We start from the raw sequence: 23,266 nt of genomic DNA, 5'->3' as shown, positions 1-23,266 counted from the left end.
CTGAATGTTTGCTTCCATCCTCAGAGGGACATTTGTCCCCTCAGACAGCCCCTGTCTCTGCCTCTTCACTGACCCTGCTATCTAGCTTCCCTCTCGTTGCCCAGGAAAGCACTGATGGTGACACCACACAGTGGCTCCGAGTTACTTCTCTCACGAATCTCGGCAGCTGGGGTGTTGCTACTTCTTTTCCAGAATGTTTTATATTGCTTACACTGTGCTGAAGTGCTTGAAGGCAAGAACTGCAAATTTTTGGATGTTTTACGTAAAGACTTAACAAAGGTACCCTCAGACTGTTGCTAATTGTGAAAAGTTGGAGAACTGAATTCAAACACTGACTTGCTAACAAGTTTTACAGCTCATCGTAGCAGTATTCACCATACGAGCACATCTACCTTTTCAAGATTATCATTTCAGGTTATACCTTCTTAAGCTTTCTGAAAAATCACAGAATCGTTTGGCCAGAACAGAAAGGTAAGGAGACAGGAAAAGCTGTGTGTGGAACATGGGCATGATTCCCATAGAAAAGACTAGAATATTGATAAGAAGGATGAAATCACCCCCATTCTCTTGGCTCCGCCTCAATGCTGCAATCCGGTCCTAGGGGGACATTCCTCTGGCAAGGTCCTTCCTTGGGAGGGTCTTATTCATAACTTTTTTCTTTTCTGTTAGAGTCTCCCCAAACATCCTCCGCTGTTTCTTTGCCCATCATTTAGATAACTTAATATCCCAGAGCACCGGGTGAGCCCAACGGCTTGGGGAAGAGGGACAAGAAAGGCTGTAAGAATGGGCATGCTTCTCAATTCTTCCCCGATGATCTTTCATTTGAAATCAACCCTTTATAAGGATAAAATGGGGTCACGTAATAAATTTAAAGGAGCTCTTTCTTGGAGAGGGGAGGGAGAAAAGGTAACGTCTATAATGATCTGGCTCCTCCTCTAATCTGCTTTCATGCCTCCTGTTCCTATGCGACCTTCCTTGCGGCTTCGGTTTCAGACCCTCCTGTGTCAAAGCTTAAGGAGGACTGTCCCAAGCTGGGAGCTCCGATTGCTCGTACAGTTGATTTTATCACCCAACTGTCACCACGAGTGACAGTCTGTACTGGGATGATCACATCCAGTGCCGTCTCCCTCCAGCCTGACACTGTGTTTGGTGAGGCACGCACCTCAGGACACGAATCATGGGAGATGCTCCGTGAACAAAGCATCGGTGGCCAGATGAGTCTGAGAAACACGTAGACACTAACCCTGGCTTGGAGATTCACAATGCAACCTGAGAGCAAAGCTTCTGTGAGTGACAGCTTCTCAGCATGAGGCTGCCACCGTGGGAAAGGACACTAACAAATGACCTTAAAGATGGCAATGCCAGGTGTGTATTGAGGCCCTAGAAAGTAGGGGATGACACCCATCCAACCCAAACACCAGGTATGGCTCTCAGAATGAAATTTATAGACCCCAGTGGGAAAACAAGACTTTTGAAAATGAATTAAGCAGCTATTGACAGGGATACCAGGACTATTTTAAAAATGCAAATGGAGCCCCTTTCTTCAGCTGCCGCTAAGGTGCTAGGTCCTTCCCAGGAAGCTAAGGCTGCGTTGGGGTGAGGCCCTCACTTCATCCGCGCCCGGCAGCGCTCGCCCAGCACTCGTCTGCACCATGGCCTCCGTCTCGGAGCTCGCCTGCATCTACTCGGTCCTCATCCTGCATGACGATGAGGTGACAGTCACGGAGGATAAGATTAATGCCCTCATTAAAGCAGCCGGTGTAAATGTTGAGCCTTTCTGGCCAGGCTTGTTTGCAAAGGCTCTGGCCAATGTCAACATCAGGAGCTTCATCTGCAATGTAGGGGCTGGTGGACCTGCCCCAGCAGCTGGAGCTGCACCAGCAGGAGGTCCTGCCCCCTCCACCACTGCTGCCCCAGCTGAGGAGAAGAAAGTGGAAGCAAAGAAAGAAGAATCTGAGGAGTCTGATGATGACATGGACTTTGGTCTTTTTGACTAAACCTCTTGTAACATGTTTAATAAAAAGCTGAACTCTGAAAAAAAAATGCAAATGGAAATTGGCCAAATAGTGATAATAAGGTCCTCTTGGTTTGGGTAATGATCATTCGAAACTATTCTGAATCTAGAGTCACGCAGTATAGCGCACACCCTCACCTACACAACACACAACACGAGCGCACAGCATGCTTCTCGGCCCAACTCTTCCAGGAAGAAGCTTTCTTTGAAGGCATTGATAGCTCCACTCATGGAAGATAGGTAGAGATGAGAAAGTAATTGCAACAGGGAAGTGTGACTGCACACGAGTCTTTCCAACTCATCTTTTCGCAATGAGCGTGTCCTGAACACAAAGGGAAAGTAAGCCAACATTTCTCTCCTCCTGTTCCCTTCCTGTCTCCCGCTTTTGGGTGGCACGATTTGGGACTATGCGCTTTGGTAAGGGACCAGGCCTAAAAATTCTTCATGAAGATTCTTGGCATGTTCTTATAAAATGCAGTTAGGACGAGGATGTGTGTAATTACTGAACACTCTTCCATTTTCTTAATAGTGGGGGAACTTCTCCCTTTAACGCCCAAAGAGTGAGCAATGGAGGCCAACTGTTGAGTCAGGAACTCAATTATTTTCTGTAAGAAACGCCTTCCATGGACCTAACATTAGGGAAAAGCATTCTTCCTCCTTCTACAAACATTTTCTTTTCAATAGCAAATTGTCACAGTGACTCTTGGCAAGTGTCCCATCGCCCTCTTCAGCTGTCAATGGTGTGTGTCCTTCTTGAACCCAACAATGACTTAAAATCAGCAACCAAAGGTCTCAGACTCTCCTGCCTTTGAGTTTTCCAATTTGCTCCCTTTAAAAACCTCGTTCTTCCGCAGATTAACGACAGTAATGCCAAATGCTATCATTCTCCATGTTGGTAATGCTGGGCCAATTTGATCAAAAGAATTATACTTGGATGTCTCAGGTCTTACTGATGTGCATAGACATGACTCAAATAGATACAAGAATGAAGAAAGGGAAGTCCTTCAAGAAGTATCATTTATTTCAGGTTCAGGAATACAGCTTCACACTTTCACAATAGGTACATGTGACCTTCAAGAATGATACAGGCTTTAGGACCTGACTTTGAAAGTCCATTCACAGAGTCCATCCATATATCAGCATTAAGAAATCTCAGTGGCAAGAAGACAGTGGACAGTATTCTGGCTCAAATTAAAGAATCAACAGAGAAGACAAGATTTTACACCTGCACACTGTTTTTTCATAAAAATATATTTTAAAAAAGCAAAAGAGGAATTTGATTTAGAGAAGGGAGTAAAAATAAACAGAGAAGCAAGCAAAACAAAGGCTATACATACGAAATTCAACACAAATCAAGTAATGGTGGCATTTCTGGTGGGGAGGAACAATTTTTATCAAATGAGTAGCAGAGGATGCAAGAGGTCAGACAGAGTAATCTTTGTCCTCATTTAAAAAATAATATATACTAAGAACAGTTTGAGGGATTCATGGGTAAAAACTGAAAAAGAGATGAATGCCTTGAGCTGAGCCATGCATGAAATCCAAGACCAGAGAGGTGAGAAGTGTCACCAATAATATACCAGTATGAGCAGGTCTTGACAAACAGGAGACTCTTTCCTTGAGTTTCCTCTTTTTTGTTCTCACACATTTTTACACACATATACAAATAGCAATGCATATACTATATATGCTTCAAAATATCCTTAAACTTCACAGGACAGAGCACCACACAGCTTTAAACAAACCAACTCGGCAGGATGACTTAAGGTTTTCTAGAAGGCAACATTTGCACTTTTCAGAAAGGACTGGGTGATCAAGGGAAGTAATAATTGTTTCTCAGCAAGCATCTAGCCTCGTTCACATTAAACTCAGAGCTCACAGCTAGCAGTCCTCTTGGTGAAATGATACAAAACTCATGGCTGGAGTCTCGTATGTTATCTTCTTTCATTGAGTTCCACAGTTTAGAGACTTACTATGTAGGTTTAATTCTCAATGTTAAGGAGATTCCTGTCAATTTCAAATCATCATATTGTTTGCCTAATAAAAAATGTTCTCCTGAAAAAGAGGATGGATCACCTCCCTTCAAGGTATTAAGTAACTTCTCCCCTGCATGTTTAGCAAGTTCTCTCAGAAACATCCACTTCTATTATATTGCTGTATCCCTTTATTTTTTGACATTTACTGTAAAGTTGACTATGTAGACCAATGTAGCTTTTTAAGCTTGAGCTCAGCAATCCAAGAATAATTTATAATTCTCATCAGAGCTCTTAAAGGTAGGTTTCCAGATCTTACACTTCTTATCAAGCAACAACAGCAAAAGTAATTTCTTTTTAGACAGCAGCTGTGCGTTTAGCTACAAATGCTTGCGGATGTTATTCTAGCACATTGTCATGGTAACACTAAGCTTTGTGCCTCTCAGAATGAATACAATCTGGAGAAAATTTTGTGTGCCTCATGTATTTTATGAGAAATGGACCACTGTTATCATGTATTATAGCAGATTCTCCAAAGCTCCCTCTTGGACAAGCACAGTTTAAAAAATATATTCATATCCACACACACACACATATAAGTATTTACACCCACACATATACATATATATATATATATATACAATGCACATACCATCACACTCGTGCTTGTGGCATTTTAACAAGAACTTTTAAACATACCTACCCAAGGGGGCACAAAATACATGTTACTTACAGAAACAAATTTACTTTGTGTATACTGTATACAGAGACACATACCTAGAAAACGTGTTTGTAGACAGAAAAGATCAACAGTTATCACATACTGGTATTAGGTCCCGTTTCATATTTGAGAAGTATGGCTACAGTTTATACTCAAAGTCATAAAATTAACCTATGTGACTACTTTTTAATTCTAAGTTCAGGAGGCTTACAGTTATATCACAGGAACTGGTTTCATTATGTGTTGGAATAGAACGAGTTTGTATCTGAACACATAGGATATTTGCTTATAAACAGACCCTACCGCTCTTCTATGTTACAAAACACAGCTAAAAGCAATATTTAGGAGAGTAATCTTGGTAGATGGTGTCTGGAAATGCAGCGAAATCTGTTCTAAATCAATAGTGTCTCAATAACCTGTCCAAACTGAGTAGATGGTTATTCCCATTAGTCAATAAGCATGCAGGATCTAGCATGTGACAATAAAATAGTTACCCATCAAATAAACATATACAGTTTGCTTGCCCAAATCCTGAAACACTGCTTTATTTTGTTATACTAGACATGATGCTACATTGATTGCATGGACAGCATCAGAGTTCGGAGGAAGTTACACAAAAGACCTGAAGTGGGATGGGAAACACTCAGAAAGCTCATTGAGTGACATTCCCATCTTAGGGCCTGATATGAATGCTGCACGTGAAACTGGGCACACCCTAGCACTGCCAACCTTATTCACACTGACGTCTACTTTGTGCAAAAGGATGCAAACCCCTTGGGAAATGGGGTTCATCGTCACCGTGTGACACAGTCCTGCAGCAAACTGAATATATTCTCCAACATGGCTGCTGAAATTCCAGGGGAGGCTGGATTCTATTAGAAATAATGTACAAGTGAAATAGAACAAAAATGTACCCTCCAGGAGAGTCGGCTGGAACAGTGCAACTCTGGGATTATGGTCTGAGAGCAAACACCAAAGATGACAAATGCCATTGTTTATGACTGCATAAGATCAGTGGAAAGGAACTCGGAAAAAAAAAAATCTCCAATTTTCTTTGACATGGTTTGCGCTGATCTAAAAACACACCAGTGGTTATCCACAGCATTTTCCTTTAACAAAAGGAAATTTTTGAAATACAGCAAAACGCAAAACCACATAGAGCACAAAGCCAAACTCTGAAGTATATAATCCGTTAGCTGCCTATTTGAGAGAACTCAAAGGAAGAAGCAAAGGGGATCATAAAAGGGGGGATTTTTCTGGAAAGATCTCACTGTCCACTATTTATTTTACTATGGATGTTTACTTAATGTATTTCCATTTAGCTACGACATTATATTTAAAATACAGTATGTTTCTCACTCGTCTGTTCCATTCACAAAGAGTTAAATTTTTTTTTTCCCCCAATGAGAAAAAAATAAGATCTGAGAAGATTTAGGGCGGTATTCTTTATACAGCCACTTGGAGCTGAAGGTTGAAATGCCTTGTTTGTGAATCTTGTGTTCTCTGATTTTTGCCTAAGTAGACTAGCTGTCACCCTTTAGAATAAGTTCAAAACAATGCCATTCCACTTGGCAAGTGCTCTTTTTTAATAATGGTTGAAAGTTTTTACTTCATACTTTATGGGTGTCTGTTTTGGGTATAAACTACACAGGAAATTAAAGTTAAGTTAACATACAAATCAAGGCTGCTGCTTTCAAAGGGAGGCATTTCAGTTGGTGAAGCCTGATTTACTTCTGCAAATATGAAATAGTGTCGTGGGACGCCACTCCTCGGTGAGGACTCGGTCTGCTGTCTGGGAACAGTTAGCAGACAAAATCCCAGCTGACTTCTGGCTGTTTCTTCCATGCTAATCGTCTGGTCCTAGGGAGCCCAAAACTCAGCCTTGAGGCTGAACTATTAACCCCCAGGCTACACGGCTCTTGCAAATTTTGGAAATGTCAGAATTTGCCAATTTCCTTTAGATTTCAATGTCTGAATAACCGTTTTCTAGAATGGCCTGGGCAGAGACTCTGAAGTTGTACAACTATAAAAGTGTGAACCCTGCCCCTAAGCCACGGCGTCTCAAACTAAATGACTTCTCTTTGCATTCCAGGACCCATTTTTTAAACACGGTAAACCCACAGTCAGGCTCAAGGTTTATTAAGAGAGCCTGGGATGGAGGGAAAGTCACTTTACACCTGTTTGAGAGGTAGGATGCCTTTTTACATGAAGGAATTACGTATTAGCAGGGAGAGAAATATTTTTGCTCCCACCAACCAAATAGATAAATGAACTGGAGTTGGTGTCAAAGTGTAGTTAGCCGTGCCTAAAATTAGACCAATCTGAAAAAATAAGTAATTTCCACGTGAGCCTTTACTATGACCTGTAGGGAGGTGAGTAGCTAAGTGAAAAAAGAAATTACATATTTCCAGCTACTTCTAGAGATGAGATATTTTGCTTCTCCCTGGAATTCTGAAACTAACTAGCCAAATTTACTGACTGAAGACCAAAAAACAAGCTCTGATGTGCCCTTGAAGATGCTTCTAGCACGACGCAAAACACACTGGCAGCGTGGTTAAAAGCTCTCTAGAGTAAGCAACGCATTCACTTTTCCTCTGCAAACCACCTTGATTTTCTGGAAAAGTTTTAGTCTTAAAAAATGACTTCCTAAGCAGCCTTATGAAATAAAGAGGAAGGAAAGAGGACCCACATAGGTCACGGTGGAGGAGGCGGAAACGCCATCTCTGTCAGCCCGAGACAGGGACATGAGTGCGTGGCTGAGGTCTGAGCCTGCCATCGCATCTCTCTCAAGCTTTATATTTCACGGGCCATCTATCTGGTCGGGAGCCTGGGAAACTTGTCCAAAGCAATTTCAAATGTGTGCCAGGGCAGGCAAACGGTCCCCAAAGTACAGGGCTGCTATACACACCTACCTTGGTCAGTACAACAGATAGAGCCTCAAAGGGTCAGCAGTTTTCAAGAGTCAAACCCCAAAGGTTTGACAGGCCATGAGCGATGAAGGTGAGTGACAAATGCGTTAGTAAAACTGGTTACTTGCCTACTGACGTCCACACGGGCGACTACTCATGAGTTACGGCAACGGTTATCAAATATGTTGCTTTCGCATAATTCATTAGTGGTTAATTGACACGCCAGACACTTCGTTTAGTCTAACAGGGAGGATTCTAGTGGACGGATTATGGTGGGACGAGTTGGTGATGGGGGTGGTCTCCGGCTAGAAAGAGAGAAAGAGAAAGGCAAAGAAACAGGTAGATGAGCCAGCCGAAAGGCACGGAGAAAGAGCCGTCACCCACACGCTCATGCGCAGCCAGCCAGCAGGACGGGGTGTCACCTGCAATAGCATCACCCACACGCTCACGCGCAGACAGCCAGCAGGACAGGGTGTCACCTGCAATAGCTTCAACACCGTCATCTTTCATTTACCTAGCGTTTTTTTAAAACAAAAATGAGGTGTCTTTCTCATACACAGATCCTTCTCAAAATGGAAGTCATCCCTCCCAATACTAATAAAGATATTAAATCATTGAAAGGCCATCTGGAGTATACTGTGCATTTCGTGGGGAGTGGAGTATAATTGCGTAGAGTGAGCTGAACTGTTATATCTACTCTGGGAACTAATAAGGTGTCTTGGGCCTCAGAGGATGATTAGATTTAAGTTATTTTCCTTTATGTAATTATCTTCCTCTTTTTCTCCCCGTCAGGATATTAGTTATCACTTCTCATGGCCTCTAGCATTGGCTTTCTCCAGTTTGTTCCATATCTCACTTCCAATTTGCAGGGCACTAAAAAACCAGAGAACCAAGGTTTTTAAAGTTCTCTCCACAATAGGTGTAAATAGGCTGAGGGTGGGTGCCTGAAAGTTGTATCATTAGTAGTAGGTGACTCCCTTTCTGGTTGGTAATGGTGTTTCTGATAGCTGAGGGTGCTGAATAAACAAACTCAGGATAAGGAAATATTATTGTACCTGGGAATCTCAACTTGACCAAGCAATACTCTTTATCCCCCGAAATTCCACTTTCATTTCCCAAATGTAGTAACAAGTTTTTGTGTGTATACCTGAGTTTGTATGGAGTATCCTGGGGAGTCAGTTTTTATAACCAACACAATTCAACAAATTCTACAAATCGAAACCTTTCTTGTGGCTGAAACTTTCTCCTCGATTTTATCAGGGAGACCCCTTCTGGAATTATAGTCACAACGCGGAATTTTCTTCTGTATTGGAAACACTAAATCGATCAAATCAAATGTCTCTTCTTAGGTATGAAGAAGGGAAGTTAGGAAAGCTAAAGAAAATGACCATGAAATGTTTTTTGTTTTTTTGTTTTTAATCGCAAAGCTATAAAATAAAGTTAGATGGTCAAGGAAAAATCAAAGCAAAAGAGATCTTGCTGATTGATGGTACAAATACCAACTACGTGGGCACAAGCTCATAGATATCAGTAGAGTTTTTTTTGCCTCCTGCAGCTAACAAACGTCTACGTGGCATTAGAGGAAAGTGTATTCCAATTCAGCATCTTATACTAGTCTTATTATTAAGCAAGTTCTCAACTTTTGAAAGTGTAATTAGAGATACTTTATAGGCACTGTAACAAAGCTAAACCAATCGATACTAGCCATTTAATTTGAGTACACAAGTCTCTTTCTACAGAAAGGCTACTGGCTCCTGTGACCACCTGAAATGTGTTGGTCATTCCCTGCTGGGAAAAATCCTCCCATAATCCCTTTGTACTCATGACTGTGCAAAACACGCCTGCCCTTTCACTAGCATATTGCTCCTTTTCATTTAAAATGGCCATGTGTATTTGACTTACTTCCTGACTCTTGAACGGGCATCATTTTCTCCTGTGATGTAAAGGTTCCAGAGGTCAGAGGTCATGTCCACTTAGCGTGTTTCATACAGTGTGTAGCATGGTGTGACATCCTGTGTCCTTTTGTTCATCTGCTGGAGCTGCTCTTCACCCTTCAGGACTCACCTTGGGGAAGGTTTCTCTGACCTCCCTTCCTCTATCTTGACACAGCTGCTTCTATAGCTTGTCAGCATAACTCCATCAGTAATGTCACACTGAATCCTAACTGGGTTTATACGTTTCTCTCCCGATTAGAAATGGGCTGTGTCTTTCTCATCTTCATGTTCCTGCAGTGTCTACCGTAGTGCCTGTCATTCAGCCACTGAATGTTTGACTGAATAAATGAAAGTTACTCCCAGAAAGACACAACTGATCAATGCGTGTGATAGCCACTGAGCTTTCCATGACACAAAGGTTATTTGTTAGTAAATCATTGCTACGGCAAAACAACCAACCAACCAAACCAAAAAACCTACAGTGGGAGCTTGACAATACAATCATGTGATCAAAGCAGGGGCAAGTATGCTTTTAACTGTGGCACAGAAAACTGAAAAGTTGTAAAAGAACTTTTACCTTTAATCTCTAATGAGGTTAAAGGAACCAAAAATCAAGTGACGAGGATTGATGGGAAAAGTTCAATGGTGGGGGTAGAGAGCAGAAAGATTCAAATGCTCCGATTGCACGTAACTTCTCATCCATGTCCTCCCCAACCCTGGGACCACACGGATGGCACAAGAGAAGGACAAGCGTAATGGCAATTGCAGGAAGAAGGCAGGCAGGAGACCCAGAGAAGAGAGCCGCGGGCCCCATCTTTGGTTTGCCTTGGTCACCGCCGGATCCCAGAGCGTAGCATGCTCTTTGGCTCACAGCATTTTTCTTTTTTCCAAATAAACAAATCAGAGAGTCTATCCATTATGAGTGTTTTAAGGGTGTCCATTGGGCCTTGCTTTGCATCACAGGCACCGCATGTCTGGGTGGCGAATTCATGATTGAAAGAATGAAAGATAATATTGCCATCACGTCCTCTCAAAAATAATTACGGCATCTTTAAAATACGCCCAGGTTCAGGTTAAAGTAACCCACCTGTGTACTTAGTAATTCAAAATTTTAAAGAGCCCTTCAACCTGTTCTGGAAGAAAGGAGCATCATTTCAACATTTTTTTCTAACAATAAACCCCCAATAATCTGTATATAAAGCCCTACCGGAAAGCAATTCAAGAGGAGCATTAAGATGTTCAGCATGAATTTTCTTCATAAGTATTGCTAAGCTGTTGCCAACTTCAACGCCAGGAAAACATTCAAGGTTTACTGTTAAGGTTCGTTTCATTGGTCCAGTTCCTAACCATTCAAAGAGTTTCCAAAGACAATCACCTCATAAGACAGTTAGTTTTGGGCCAAGTGAAGTTATTTGTTTTGTACCCAATTTTCCTTAGTTGCTTTGTTTTAGTGATGGGCTTCATTAAGTAACCCATTACATTGAAATGGGGCATCTTGCATCACTTAGTGTTTATTGAAACACTGTGTTGTGTGTGGGCGGTTTATGGTTACAATACAAGAGCCATGTTTCTGCTTCCAAATCAAAGGGAAAGATGTAATACTGGAAGTCACTTTTGTAGCTGCAGTGACAGACTGTTTACAGTATTTTGGACAATGACAAATTTTGAAAGAAAGTCAAATGCTCACCCAGGATTGAAGGGGAGAAAATGGCTTCTCTGATAAGAGAGAAGAATGCGTGATTTGTCTGATTATCTCTCTGGATTGTCCTCTAAGAATGGAAGCATTGGCATTTCATCTGCTCTCCACTGGGTTGGCTGGTTCTGACTGTTCCAGATGTGAGGCCAATCTTGGCAGGGGCTGGGGGAGGGTCCAGTGGAGCCAACGACTTCGGTACATCAGCACATGGGGTGAGGTGAAAGCCCCCTTCCCTCTAGCTCCCTACTTCCTGGTAACATCACACTGATTACTGGAATGCCCTGCCCTATTCCTCCTCAGGACGGGAAGTGGGAACTACCTGACTGGCAAGTGTGTGAGCCAGCCTGGGTCCATGTCACTCGCTGTCCTCCCTCTCCCGTGCTCAAACCAAGGTCTCCTGACTTCCAGTCCAGGATTCTTCCTTTTAGCAATTACACTGGCGTGCCCCATGGCAAGGGTTCGCCAACTGGCCAGTATGTCTGAGTTCCCCAAAGGGCTTGTTAAAACAGGTTTCTGGGTCCCACACAGAGTTTCTAATGGGGTGAGGCATTTTTAGCATGTTCCCAGATGATGCTGACATGGCTGGTCCTGGGACGAGGATTTGAAAACCATGGTTCTAAGGCATAATATGTAATTTTGACCTTGCTTTATTAGCAATTCAATTCACTTGCCAGATAAAGTTCAAGTAGTAAGAGAAAGTGCTAGGAAAAAAAAAAAAGACCTTAAGAAGGATGAAGAAATGGTTGCAGAAATACTTTGATGTCTTTGGGAATTAGACTTAAGCATGGGTCAAATCTGTGTTAGGTTTATTTTGTGAAGACCAGAATATTATACGAGCCTTGCAGTAGTTTGCTGGTTGGTCATCACCAGGAGAATAACCACTTGCTTGGGAAGCTTTTTACTTATGAAAGTGGCAGCAGGCACAGAAAGCAAGCACTCTAGTGCGCACTACAAATTCTCGTTTTGGAGAGCGTATGATTAAGTCCAGCTTAATTAGCTAGGTGGACCCAGGTTTAAAAGAAAAAAAAAACCTCAAAGAAGGATAATACAATGACTGACACTTCTAGAGGGATGATATCTGCCCCAGAGAGTAGCTATTTGCATACAAAAGAATATGCAATCATAGGCTTTTTTTATAACACAAGTTCTACTTAGTAAATATAATTGAAGCTTTAAAATACAACTGTCTCAAAAATTAAATGGACATGTAGTTAGTTACACTTAGGATCCCGGGAGGGTTACATATCTCAGGTTTCTAGGATCCATGAGAATCTGATATCAACTCGCCCAATTTTTTATCTTATTGATGAAACAGGTCCAACAACAACAACAACAACAAAAACAAAAACAAAAAAGGAAGGGTTTTGTCTACTAAACCACAAGGAATAAGACACCTCCTTTCTTTTGGCTCTATCTGGTGAATTTCTTAGAAAACAAAAGTGAACACAAAGGGCTTCTGAGTTTTTTAAAATCATGAGCAGCTTCAGAGAATGGTGGCTCTGGTGGCATCAGCCGGCTGAGTTTGGGGGAGCCCACAGCCTCTCCCTCCCAGGAACTGAAATCCTTGCTTCTGCACGACCCTCCTGAATGCCTTACTCCTTGCATCATTTTCCAAAGTTTAAGGCATGTACGTGTATATAGTCTGTCATCAGAAGAACAATGTGAACTTCCTATGAACTGAGATTAGCCCTCGCCTTGCTCGCAGCTTTCCACAGCACCTGCAGAGGGCAGCGTGCCAACTCGTAGTTCAAAGAACACGAGCGAGGGACTGTACCCAAGGACCGATCAGACAGGAGAGCACCCCCAGGGGAAAAGGAAAGGCAGCGAGCTGAGGTGCAGGACTTCCTCTTGTGACTGTCTGCTCTACCAGGACAGGTTACGGGACGCAGTATTTTAAGTGGCAGCGCTGTGTTTGTGCTCTGCCCCTTAAGTGGAGCCTTTATTCCCCAAGCGGGTTTTACGTACAGAGAAAGGACAAGGGTGAGTTCAGAAAGATGCTCTAGCAGTCATGATTTTGTCCACATGGAAGATAATACTTTGTAATTTATTAGGAAAAAATACTATAGGATGCTATCCAGCACATTTTTTGGCCTTTTCAGCCTTAGTAACAGAGAGAACCAACACAGTCCAAGAATAGTTTACAGTAGATGTTGGAAAGAACATAAGACTTGGAGTCCACTGAAAGGGTGGAAGGAATTCTCTAATGTGACTCTTGCTACATGTTAGAGCCAGCAATTCTTTCCCCTGTGAAAATCAACCCATGATTTTCGAATGTATGTCACTGGGAAAGTATGAATCAATTAATGGGATTTGAAAGAGGGACATGAGGAGAAAAAAACAGACCACAGTTTTTGTTTGATGATACACACATAATGTCCTGTATAAATTAGTCTCCGAGATAAATGGTACTATAACCCACCTTCCCACTCTCCCTTTGCATTATCTTAAATATGCGACTTGGACGGCTCCCATAGGGATGGTCCTGAAATGCCCGCATCTGTGGCAACAGCACCAAGGCACTTTAAGGAGGGTCTGCCCACAAAGCTCTGCTACGTTTATGATTTGTAAGAATTATTTTATAATAACATTCACGCAGGCAAGGTTTTTGATAGAAGGGAACAAGACAGACAGTGTTTGTGTTTACGCTGTTTCTTAACGTGTACGAAATGGCGGGCTGGATCTAAAATAAATTTTGATTAAGGACCGCATGGTGGCTCATTTGGTATTTGCTTGCATTTCCTCCAAAGCCCTGGGTATGTGGTAGGCTGCACATTAAGACTTAGAGGTGCAGAAATTAACTTAGTCACTGCCCAGGAGTTTCTATTAGTTGAGATGGGGAGGGCGACAAGTAAACAGAGAAGCGGATCCCACTGCCCCAGGAGTTGGAGGGCCATCTGGAGTCTTAGCCTGGAATTGGAAGGAGACTGGGTGGTTGGAAGGACCTCCAGAAAGAACACAGGGAGAGCGGAGGGGACTGGCATTCAAGGAAAAGGAAATAGTCTGTATGAAGGAAAGAAAGCTGGAAAAAGTGTTGTCGTATTCTTTACTGCAAATGTCAAAATTACTTGTTTTGCTCCAAGTCCGAAATTCAGAAAACAGATGACTTAGAGGGAGGGTTTTTAGTTGTATTAAAAATATGATTCCTAAAAAGCACATTACTTTTAAGGTTCACTTTTTATATTGCAGTCTCTGCACAGGATCACTGACAACAGATAAGTTGGGTGGAGAAAAAGTCTAAAAGATATGCAAAGGAGTAGAGGGCAGGACGACTGCAGTGGTGAGAAAGCTACACAGAGAGAAAGAATGCGGTTTTTAAAGAGATTTACACACACAAGGCAATGGAATGAAGTTAGGCAATGTCCCTTCTGAGGACTTTTTTCCTTTTCTCTCCCCCCTCCCTCTCTTTCTGTCTTTTTCTCTATGGTGAGAAAACCCCAAAGAGATCTCCAAGAACTTACATGCTTTTGAAACCTAGTCCCACTGATGGTAGCAGAGGGGGGGGGGGACTATTGGTACCCCTCTTCATCTTCTTCCGGCCTCTTCTCCCTGCCCTTCCCCTCACGCCCACCCAGGCACCAGGGGAAGATGTTGGCCAGCTCAGCCAACCGCTCTGGGGGAAGGAGGCGAGGGTGGGAAGGAGCTGTGAGGAGAGGCAGCTTCCACTTCTGAGATGCACATTCCTTTGTCACCTCCAGTCGGGGAGAAAAGAAAAAGCAGCCTGGGTGGGGAGGAACCAGACAGCACTTGAATCTCTCTAAAAAACCAGAAACTCCCTCCCCTTCCGCGGCAGAAAGGTGGGAAGACTCTTTGCCCCTTTCTGAGAGGCTACAAGAAACTTTCAGGCACGACTCTGATTCTGACTCCAGGGCCTTACCGCAGGGGGTGCAAATATGGAATTAGAAATAACGGATGGAAAAGCTAACTTTCCGATTCTTTTTATTTTTGAAACAAAGAAAACAGAGTGCGAGGGATCTGAAGAGGTATGTTTTGCACCGACATCTCGTCTCTGCCTGACCGTGCTTCCAGGCGACTGAAAAGGCCCATGTTCAACGCACCGGGTCATATTTTCCCAGTCACTTATGTGAGTCCAAGTGGCAAAAATGGAGACAAAGAGCTACCGTTTACTAACGATGGTCCCGGCCATTCAAAAAAATTCCAGCAGGAGGAGCTCTTACACGCTTTAGAGCTCCAAGTTTCAAAACAAAAACAAGTTTAAAGCGAACAGAAAAACAGAGGCAGTGTGCCTCGCAAGCTTCCATGTCAGTGGACAAATATGTGACTAAGTCCAATTAAATGCTCAGCGTGCAGCCAAGTGATGATACTGGCGGAGACAGGCGGCCCCCGCTTGCTCCTTTCCCCGGGTCTCCTCGTCCTGGTGCCTCGGAACTGGGGTTGGGGCTGTGGCGTTAGCTCTTACAAAAGAGGGAGCAAAAAGCCGCTTTCTGGGCAAGTCTAGAAGTAATTATTTTCCTCTTAAAGTGTCACACTGTTTCTAAATGAGTCTTTGACACTGGCTCAAAAACCGCATTTTAAAATGGAATTTTCTTCGGTGGTTGGAGGCACTACAAAAACTCCTAAATATTCCATCTCCTTGACTCAGTGGCTTGTTAGGCACTTTTTTTGAAAATGAGGGAAATGCTGTGTTTGTAACAACTGGTGCTAAAAGGGCAAGAAATCATACGTCGCCCCCGGGGCCATGTAAAGAGCCTGCAAAAAGACAGACAGACAGACACACACACACACACACACACACACACACACGAAAAGACACACACACACACACACATACACACACACCCCGACTGCCACACAAAGAATTTACTCAGAACAGTGAGAAGTATATGAATTTAACAGCTATCAGATTTTTAGGGCCAGCCTTTCCGTTTTGGGCAGTGCTGTGGGAGCCGAGAGGGCGCGTGGGCACACAGGGTGATCAGAATTAATTAACCTGAAGGAGATTTTCAACCGATCCCTTCTAATCTCTTGCCAACAAGAAGTCAGACTTTTTGTTGTGCACCTTAATGGAATGGCCACATTTAACATTTTTATACAAGCTCCTACAGAAACTTTAACTAGACCAATTCAAGACCCAAAGTCACTAAATAAAGGTAGTCTAGACGGGAAAAAAAAATCTATGAAAACCATATGTCTTTTAGGCATCTGTCTTACAAAAACTGCCATCGTCCCGGAGAAATAGTTCCTGAAATATGCTTTTAGGGAGAACGCCGCTGTGATGGCCAGGGGAGCTGTGCTTGAGAAGATGGCTGAACTTGGAGAAAGGAAAGCCAAAAATGTTTACAAATGAAAGGCTCTCGTTTCTACATACATCTATCTGTAAACACCACTGAGAGGAAAGGCAGAGAAAGGCAGATATAATTTCCATTTCCATTATTCTCAAAGGGGATCGAGAACGCTTACAGTTTGGCTCCTTCACACTCCTAGAGAACGTTAGACTGCAGGGGTCTCAAAGCAGGCCTGCTCCCCCTCACAGGATAAAGTACGTGGACGAGGCCAAAGAGCCACAGCGTTTTCTTCTGATCATCACCTCATCCCACTGGCCTGACCAGCACGGCTAGAAGGCAGGTGTGAGACCTAAGTTGCTAAAGGCAGACTGTCCTGTGTCATTGGGGCAAAAGCCCAGTGGAGAGAGGGGCAATCACAAGGCCCGGGGTACGGAGGAGGAGGGACAGTAAGGGGAAAGGGTCGAAAGCCTGGCCTCCCTGATTTAACGCTGCTTTCAGAACTGGAGACCACAGTCAGTGCTACCTTCATTATTCTAGCTACATGGATTGGGTTGTTGGAAAAGTCATGACATATCTTTTCTATGTTTTTCATTGCAAAAATACGTCATGACTTTTCCGACAACTCAATATTTACATCTCCAAATGCACTTGAACAAGTGGCAAGGAATCCATAGAGGAAAAAAAAAATAGAAAAGCAAACTTTAATGATAAAAATAACAATTTAACTGAAAACTGAACAGTCCTGGGAGACTCTCAAAGCAGAAACTGCAAATACTCCTTGTGACCCTGAGGAGCGTTGTACTGAGACTTCCTGCTCTGCAGGGGGGCAGTCTTTGGCAGTGCCCTACCAACAACCTGTCATTGGCAGGAGCGTGCCATGGGCTGTTCTGTCACCTGGAGACTTCGAGTGAGCAATAGGCACCGGATAGTCTCATAAGGAGAAGAGGTCCTGCGTTGGAGGAGGCGAGTGTAGGAAAACAGAAGGAACTCTGTAAGGTGTCATCAGTCACCAACCAGAGTTTTAAACACAAGTGAGAAACAATATTTCAACATGTTTATTCAAAGATGCTGTGCTTTAAAATGAGCTTGCTGCATTTTTATTAGCTTTCAAGGAAGAAGCCTGACAAGGGGATGGGGGGTAATTCAGTGTAGTTGAAATATTAAAACAAATCAAGCACTCATATCGGATGCCTCGCCACAGATCCTAAATGGAGCTACGTACAGGGCATGAAGGGAAGTGAAAGTCTCCTGGTGAGTCACAGGGGTTTTCTGGCCCAGGAATGTCCACCCTGAGTGCCGATACCACCCTTGTTGGAGCCAAAACTCCAAGTTCGCTTTCTTCCAAACGGCCTGGGCAGCACGGTTTTATTTGGACGTGAGGCCCAGGGACGTGAAGGCCCATTACTGTGATGGCCCCGCCAGTTACACATTCACAAATGTTCCCTTAATTTTCCACCCCAAGAGGCAATGATTAAGGTAGAGCTGGCCTCACAGGAAGTTTTATTATTTTAGTTATTAAGATATTTTCCAACACTACTGAGAAGCAAAAAGGAATTCTAGTTGCGCCAAAAATGAGTGGATGTTTTCTTCAGTTTTTACCGCTTCTCCTCCGTGAATGGTGGTCTAAAGGTACAGCAGTGTTCAGACTTTCCAGCCAAAGCCCTTGAGCTTGAAACTAAGGGTAGATTTATTGGAGGGGAAGCCTTCATTCGCTGTTAAAATTGGCTTTGAGAATAATCCTAACATAAGCTTAAAAAATGCACATGGTACAGAATACATCTTATGTAAATACGCATTTCCAAGTGGAACAATTTCATTTTAGACTCTCTGGGCTGCAACATGCCTTTAAAAGTCTTTCTCCCTCGCTTACTCTCGTAGTCTCATTCTAGATGAATGGGATGTATGCTGACCGAAATAAATTCAGATAAAGCTGCCTCATGGGAATCTGAAATGAAATACAGGGAATATGTACATGGTGGCGGCAACTGGCATATCCGATCGTAGAAGGCAATCATTTTCTACGTCATAGATTCAAAGCCACCCAAGCCCTTCTCACAGCATCTCAGCCCCTCTTGGCTTTCAAAACTGCCCTGCAGACTTGGGGACTCATTTGCGGCGGTAGAGCTCGCTGGTGGTTACCCACGTCTTTACCTTGTTCTCCCTCTCAGCTTGTTCATTGGCCCTTCCACAAAAAAACAGGGAAGGAATGGGGCATATTCCTAAACTTTACATTAACGTGCACACTTACTGGGTTCCCATAAGAGCAGTAAGAACTGTATCTGCATCTTACCCTACTTTTCCTGTTAAACTAATCCCAGTGGGGGAAAGTGTTGACTTGACAAAGATGTGGAATTCTCCACGTGTCTGAGCAACTGAAGTAAAAAATGATGGCTGATTTGCCATTTTATTTTATTTATTTATTTTTTGTTTGTTTGTTTTTTTAGCTGAGCCATCCTGCCACCTGTTGGCAGCTCAGCGGCTGCTCAGCTCGGGCCAGGACTCGAACCGCTGTTGCTCAGAGCTCAAACTCTTGAGCGAGCTCTTAACCAACTGAGCCATTCGGCCGGCCCTGATTTGCCATTTTAATTAAGCATTTTTTCCCCCCTAATCTTTGGATAGAATGTGTTCTTTCTACAATTCATGGGAGCTGATCATTTTGACTGGAAAACAGGAGTGGACATTTCCTAGTATTTATGGGAATCATTTTTTTTTTTAATTCCAGAAATTAGAGCACTTTTATTTGTGGTTTTGCCTATCATGTGGCTCTGATGGCTGACAAGCAGCCAGAAGAAAAAGAAAGGGCCACACCATGATGAGGGCTGCCTGAAGATCATGTGGCTTCAGACTCTGTCCTGGGGAGAAATTCTTCCATTTTGGGTCTGAGAGGCCACAGGATCTAGACTTCCTCTAAATACTGGTAATGTGGCATCGGCACACACACGCAGATTCTCTCAAACCCAAGTCCCTCCCGGTACCGCCCCTCTCCCCAGCACTTAAAAATACTGGCTGGACCAAAAGTGTGATATTCTTTTGGCGACAGCATTTGGTAAGCCAGATGGATTTCTTTTGGCAACTAAAGGGTGTAAATACGAGTTTAGATTCAGAGCTCCCCCAGGCCACAGTTATAATACAGTATGTTGGCTCGAGGGAGGTAAAGGATTTCAGTGTCGGGCATGTAGCAATTCTATGTTTAAGCAGCACTAAAGCTAGGACAAGCAGACAAAAGCCGTCAAGCCCTCAGCTAAATCCTCAGCTCTCTTCTCACTCTTATGCATTTAAAGCACATTTCCATTTTCATGTTTAATTTCCTGGCTGTTTATCGGCTAACGCGACCCCAGTAAGCTAAACGTCGCTCTACTATTTTGCTGTCGCTGATCAAGTCAGAGGTGAGGAAGAGGCAGCTGGCATCTCACTCCTGTAATTTGCTGCTTGGATAAAATTGAAAGGTGAAAAAAGCCAGAAGCCATGTTGGGCCATGAATCTCTGAAGTCCCTGAAAACCACGCCATCGAACCCTAACTGTCCAGATGTGAAGCCTTTCCCTGTAAAGTTGTTCTTTTCTCGTAGCGAGGGAGACAAATGAGGGCCCTGATGAAATAGCAGCTCTGGCTTGTCTGTCTACAGGCTGCGCGTCTGCTTACACTGGGTAGAACTTTTTTTCTTTTCTTTTCTTTTCTTGGAGCTGACATCAACTTGTATGTAGGAACATTCAGCAGATTCCGACTGGTGACAGTTCGCTGCTGACTGGCTACAGGAAGAATAATAATCACTTGCTGTGCATTTTTCACTGGTCAGTGGCTCTTTTACCAGACTCCCGTCCTGACTGTCTTCCTCCATCCATCAGGTAAAACCCAGGGCAGAGCTGGGCACCCTGAAACTCAGAAAGGCTTTGTCTGCAACGGCTGACGCTAAGCAACTTGGAGCCCCAACGAGGACGACGACAGAGTGATTTGCTATTATTTGTCATGGGACATGGAAGCAGTTTTGTCTGGTGAACTTAACGCCGGTTACCACCAGGCTCCCGGTGGCAGTATCTTGTCAGATTCACTGCCTCCTGCTGCCTGTCTGCATTGCTGTTGTTTGTGCTTGCTTCCTAGAAATCCTTCCTTATTTTCCTTTTTCTTTTACTCTCCTGCAACCTCGGGTGTTTGGGAAAAAGTCAGACAAAGGGCACCCTGGAAACAGGAAGGCAGTCTGATGTCTACCTGACACAACTGCAAAGCTCCAAGGATTTCGTCCTCAGAACACTGGCAGGGGCCTGGCCTGCCCAGGCTGCCAGCCACGCTGAGCGGTGGCAAGATGGAGGCGTCTGTGGGAAATAGTCTCAAGCTTGCTAGACCCAAGAAGGGAACCACCAGGCTCATTTAACTTTCACTTACACCAGGTTGCAACCAAGACCTGAAGAAGGAAAGGCTTTGACATTAACCATTGGTTCACTTCAGTGAAAGATCATGTTACAACGAGAATCCTCGTGGAATGTGAATGATTTTGATAGGAGAGTTAACGGAGGGGCTTACATGAAATGGGACATTTTCTTTAGTGAACCAGCTTGTGGCCAAATCTCTATTTTCATCAAAACATATTAAGCACATTGACAACGCATGTTAAACCTGCGACAAATTATTAATTACATTCAGGACTTCAGTAACAAATGTTTGTAACACAGTAGTAGCCTGGTGAGATGCCTTAAAAATTAAGAATCAGAAACAATACCTCAAAGTGGTTTCTATACTTGGCAATCATACCTTCTTTTAAAAAAAAAATCTATTTGACTTCCATCCAGTTGCTGAAAATAAAAACTGTTCCCTGAAAAATTGGAATACCTAATCATGAATTTATTTGTTTGTTCTTTAAAAGGGAAGGACGGTGAGGGAAACAGAAAGCTCACGGCTAAAGTCAGAAATCACAAGACGAATTCATCATTTGTCCAAATGGCACTCAGCTGCTAAAAGGAGCCCCACTCTGGGAGCACGGCTGAGTAGGGAGCAAGTCAGGCTGTCCCGGTACGTGCCTGCGGGGGAGTTAGACACAGGCTAGTCCCACGAGTCGCTTAACTGTCCATGGACCTGAGCCCCGACTTCAAGGTTCGGCAGCGTCATCCTTCATGGCACCAAACCTTGATGTTAGGGATGCAAAGACACACTCATAAGAATTGTTTGTCCTTATTCAAACTTTGGGGGGACTGGCTAAAAACAAAACAAAACAAGGAGGCCTTACCTCTATCTAAGGGAAAGGGATTCTGTGTTAACTGTCAATTGAATCAACATATAAAACATGTAAGGGAGATACAACCCAGCGGGGCATCAAGGTCAAACTGTTTGCTACAAGGTTAAACTAGATTGTAAAGAGAACCAAATGGCTCTTCCTCTGTAAAGAACTGAACATGAGTGCACTCATTGTTCCTTTATGTGAGGGAGTTACATATCGTTTGCCATGGTTGGTTTAGTAATGTCATTGAGAATGAGGGACGCACAGGGTGCCATGCAAAATCAGGGAAACTAACTAAGTCACAGGACAGGCACAAGTGGGGGCCCCTGGGAGAGCCTGGATGCTACCCTAGGGCTGCCCACAGAATGCAGGGACGTCAGCTTCCTCGTGGGGCTCAGCGGGGACTTTCAATGAAGCGTTTCTTGGTTTCCATGTTGTGTTTTTGTCATGTGGATGAGCTGGAGCAAAAGCCAAATCCTTTCCTATGATTCAGTTTTGCCATTTTCAAAGGACACCATCGGACTTGGTGACAAGGGTGGTTAGAAGAAAGTACTTCTATTTTTCAACATTTTAAAAAATAGACGATTGGGTGATGAGGTAAATGAAGTTTGTTTGGACCGAGACCCTTCCTCCCACCCTCACCCCTTCTGACCATTGCATAATAGCTTAGTCCAAGGAAAGGGGAGAAGACAAATGAATGAAATAATGCCAGAACTGGCCACTGCCAGGAAAAACACACTCTGATTCAGTTCATTTGTTCTGTTAACGTCCCAGGCTGTGATTCCCAATTAACTAATTTTAAGAAGTGGTAACCGAAAATAGCGACATCAGCCCTCAAGATAGTCTTTGACGAAGATTAGGATCTTCCAGTAAGGGAACCCTAAAGAGGTGATGATGTCTGCTTAAAATCACCTTGCTGGGCGAGGACACTGGCTGGGACTTTCCAACAGGGGTTAGCCCCTTCAAAGAAGCTGTGCAGGGTGACAGGGGAGGGGGCAACTCGAACATCCTGGCAGGAGACAGTGTTCCACAAATCGGATTTGTGTGCACTCAAGTTACTGGAACAGGAGCAGCCGTAACTGCCGAGTCTCCTTGGGACTGAGACACTCCCCTAGTTCAGGTGGAATTAATTAAAACAGGCATGTCGTTTGCAATATTTCCAGCTCCCTCACTGAAAGGCTCCACGCACATAAACCAGAACAGCTTGAGCAGCGGAGAAAAGCTGGGCCAAAAATGACTCCACCAGCCTCTCTCTTCCTCCGTCCTTTACGTTGAAATGGAAAGATAGAATAATAATTTTAAAAAAAAGAACAGAATGCTCATGGTCTCTCCACAAGTGCAAGTGCCTTCATTACCTTTGAATAGGGTTAACATAAAAGTCTACAGGCTCTTAAAGGTCAAGATCATAACTTGCTAATGAAGTCGCGAATTATCTAGAAGAGAACCATGCACAGGCACAGACTGAATTGCAGAGCCTTTTGCCTCTGAAAGTTCGGTTATGGCCTTTGTGAGATTAAAGCCCCACTGGGAGCCGGCGGCACACTGCTCATGCTGCCTTGTCTCCTTATG

General features: G+C 43.5%; 1 protein-coding gene and 1 pseudogene across 7 annotated transcripts in view; one reads left to right on the top strand and one right to left on the bottom strand.

Moving 5' to 3' along the window:
• DNM3 (dynamin 3) overlaps positions 1-23,266 on the bottom strand; it is a 425,435-nt gene that overhangs the window by 1,882 nt on the left and 400,287 nt on the right. For 4 of the 7 annotated variants that reach the window (XM_019647999.1, XM_019648023.1, XM_019647977.1 and 1 more), the window contains one exon: positions 3,015-7,922. The exons of 1 other annotated variant lie outside the window; for it this stretch is intronic. In XM_019647999.1, the coding sequence (XP_019503544.1) occupies positions 7,853-7,922 (70 nt within the window). In that variant the 3' untranslated portion in view covers positions 3,015-7,852. Of the gene's footprint in view, positions 1-3,014; positions 7,923-19,047; positions 21,606-23,266 lie in introns of those variants that run through there. 2 more of the 7 variants (XM_019648033.1, XM_019648004.1) reach the window with 1 other exon arrangement.
• Positions 1,630-4,077, top strand: LOC109385602 (60S acidic ribosomal protein P1 pseudogene; annotated as a pseudogene).

This window comes from Hipposideros armiger, unplaced genomic scaffold (assembly GCF_001890085.2).
Source record: "Hipposideros armiger isolate ML-2016 unplaced genomic scaffold, ASM189008v1 scaffold_6, whole genome shotgun sequence".
Classification (NCBI taxonomy): Eukaryota; Metazoa; Chordata; class Mammalia; order Chiroptera; family Hipposideridae; genus Hipposideros; species Hipposideros armiger.
This window is presented reverse-complemented; position numbering and strand designations above follow the sequence as displayed.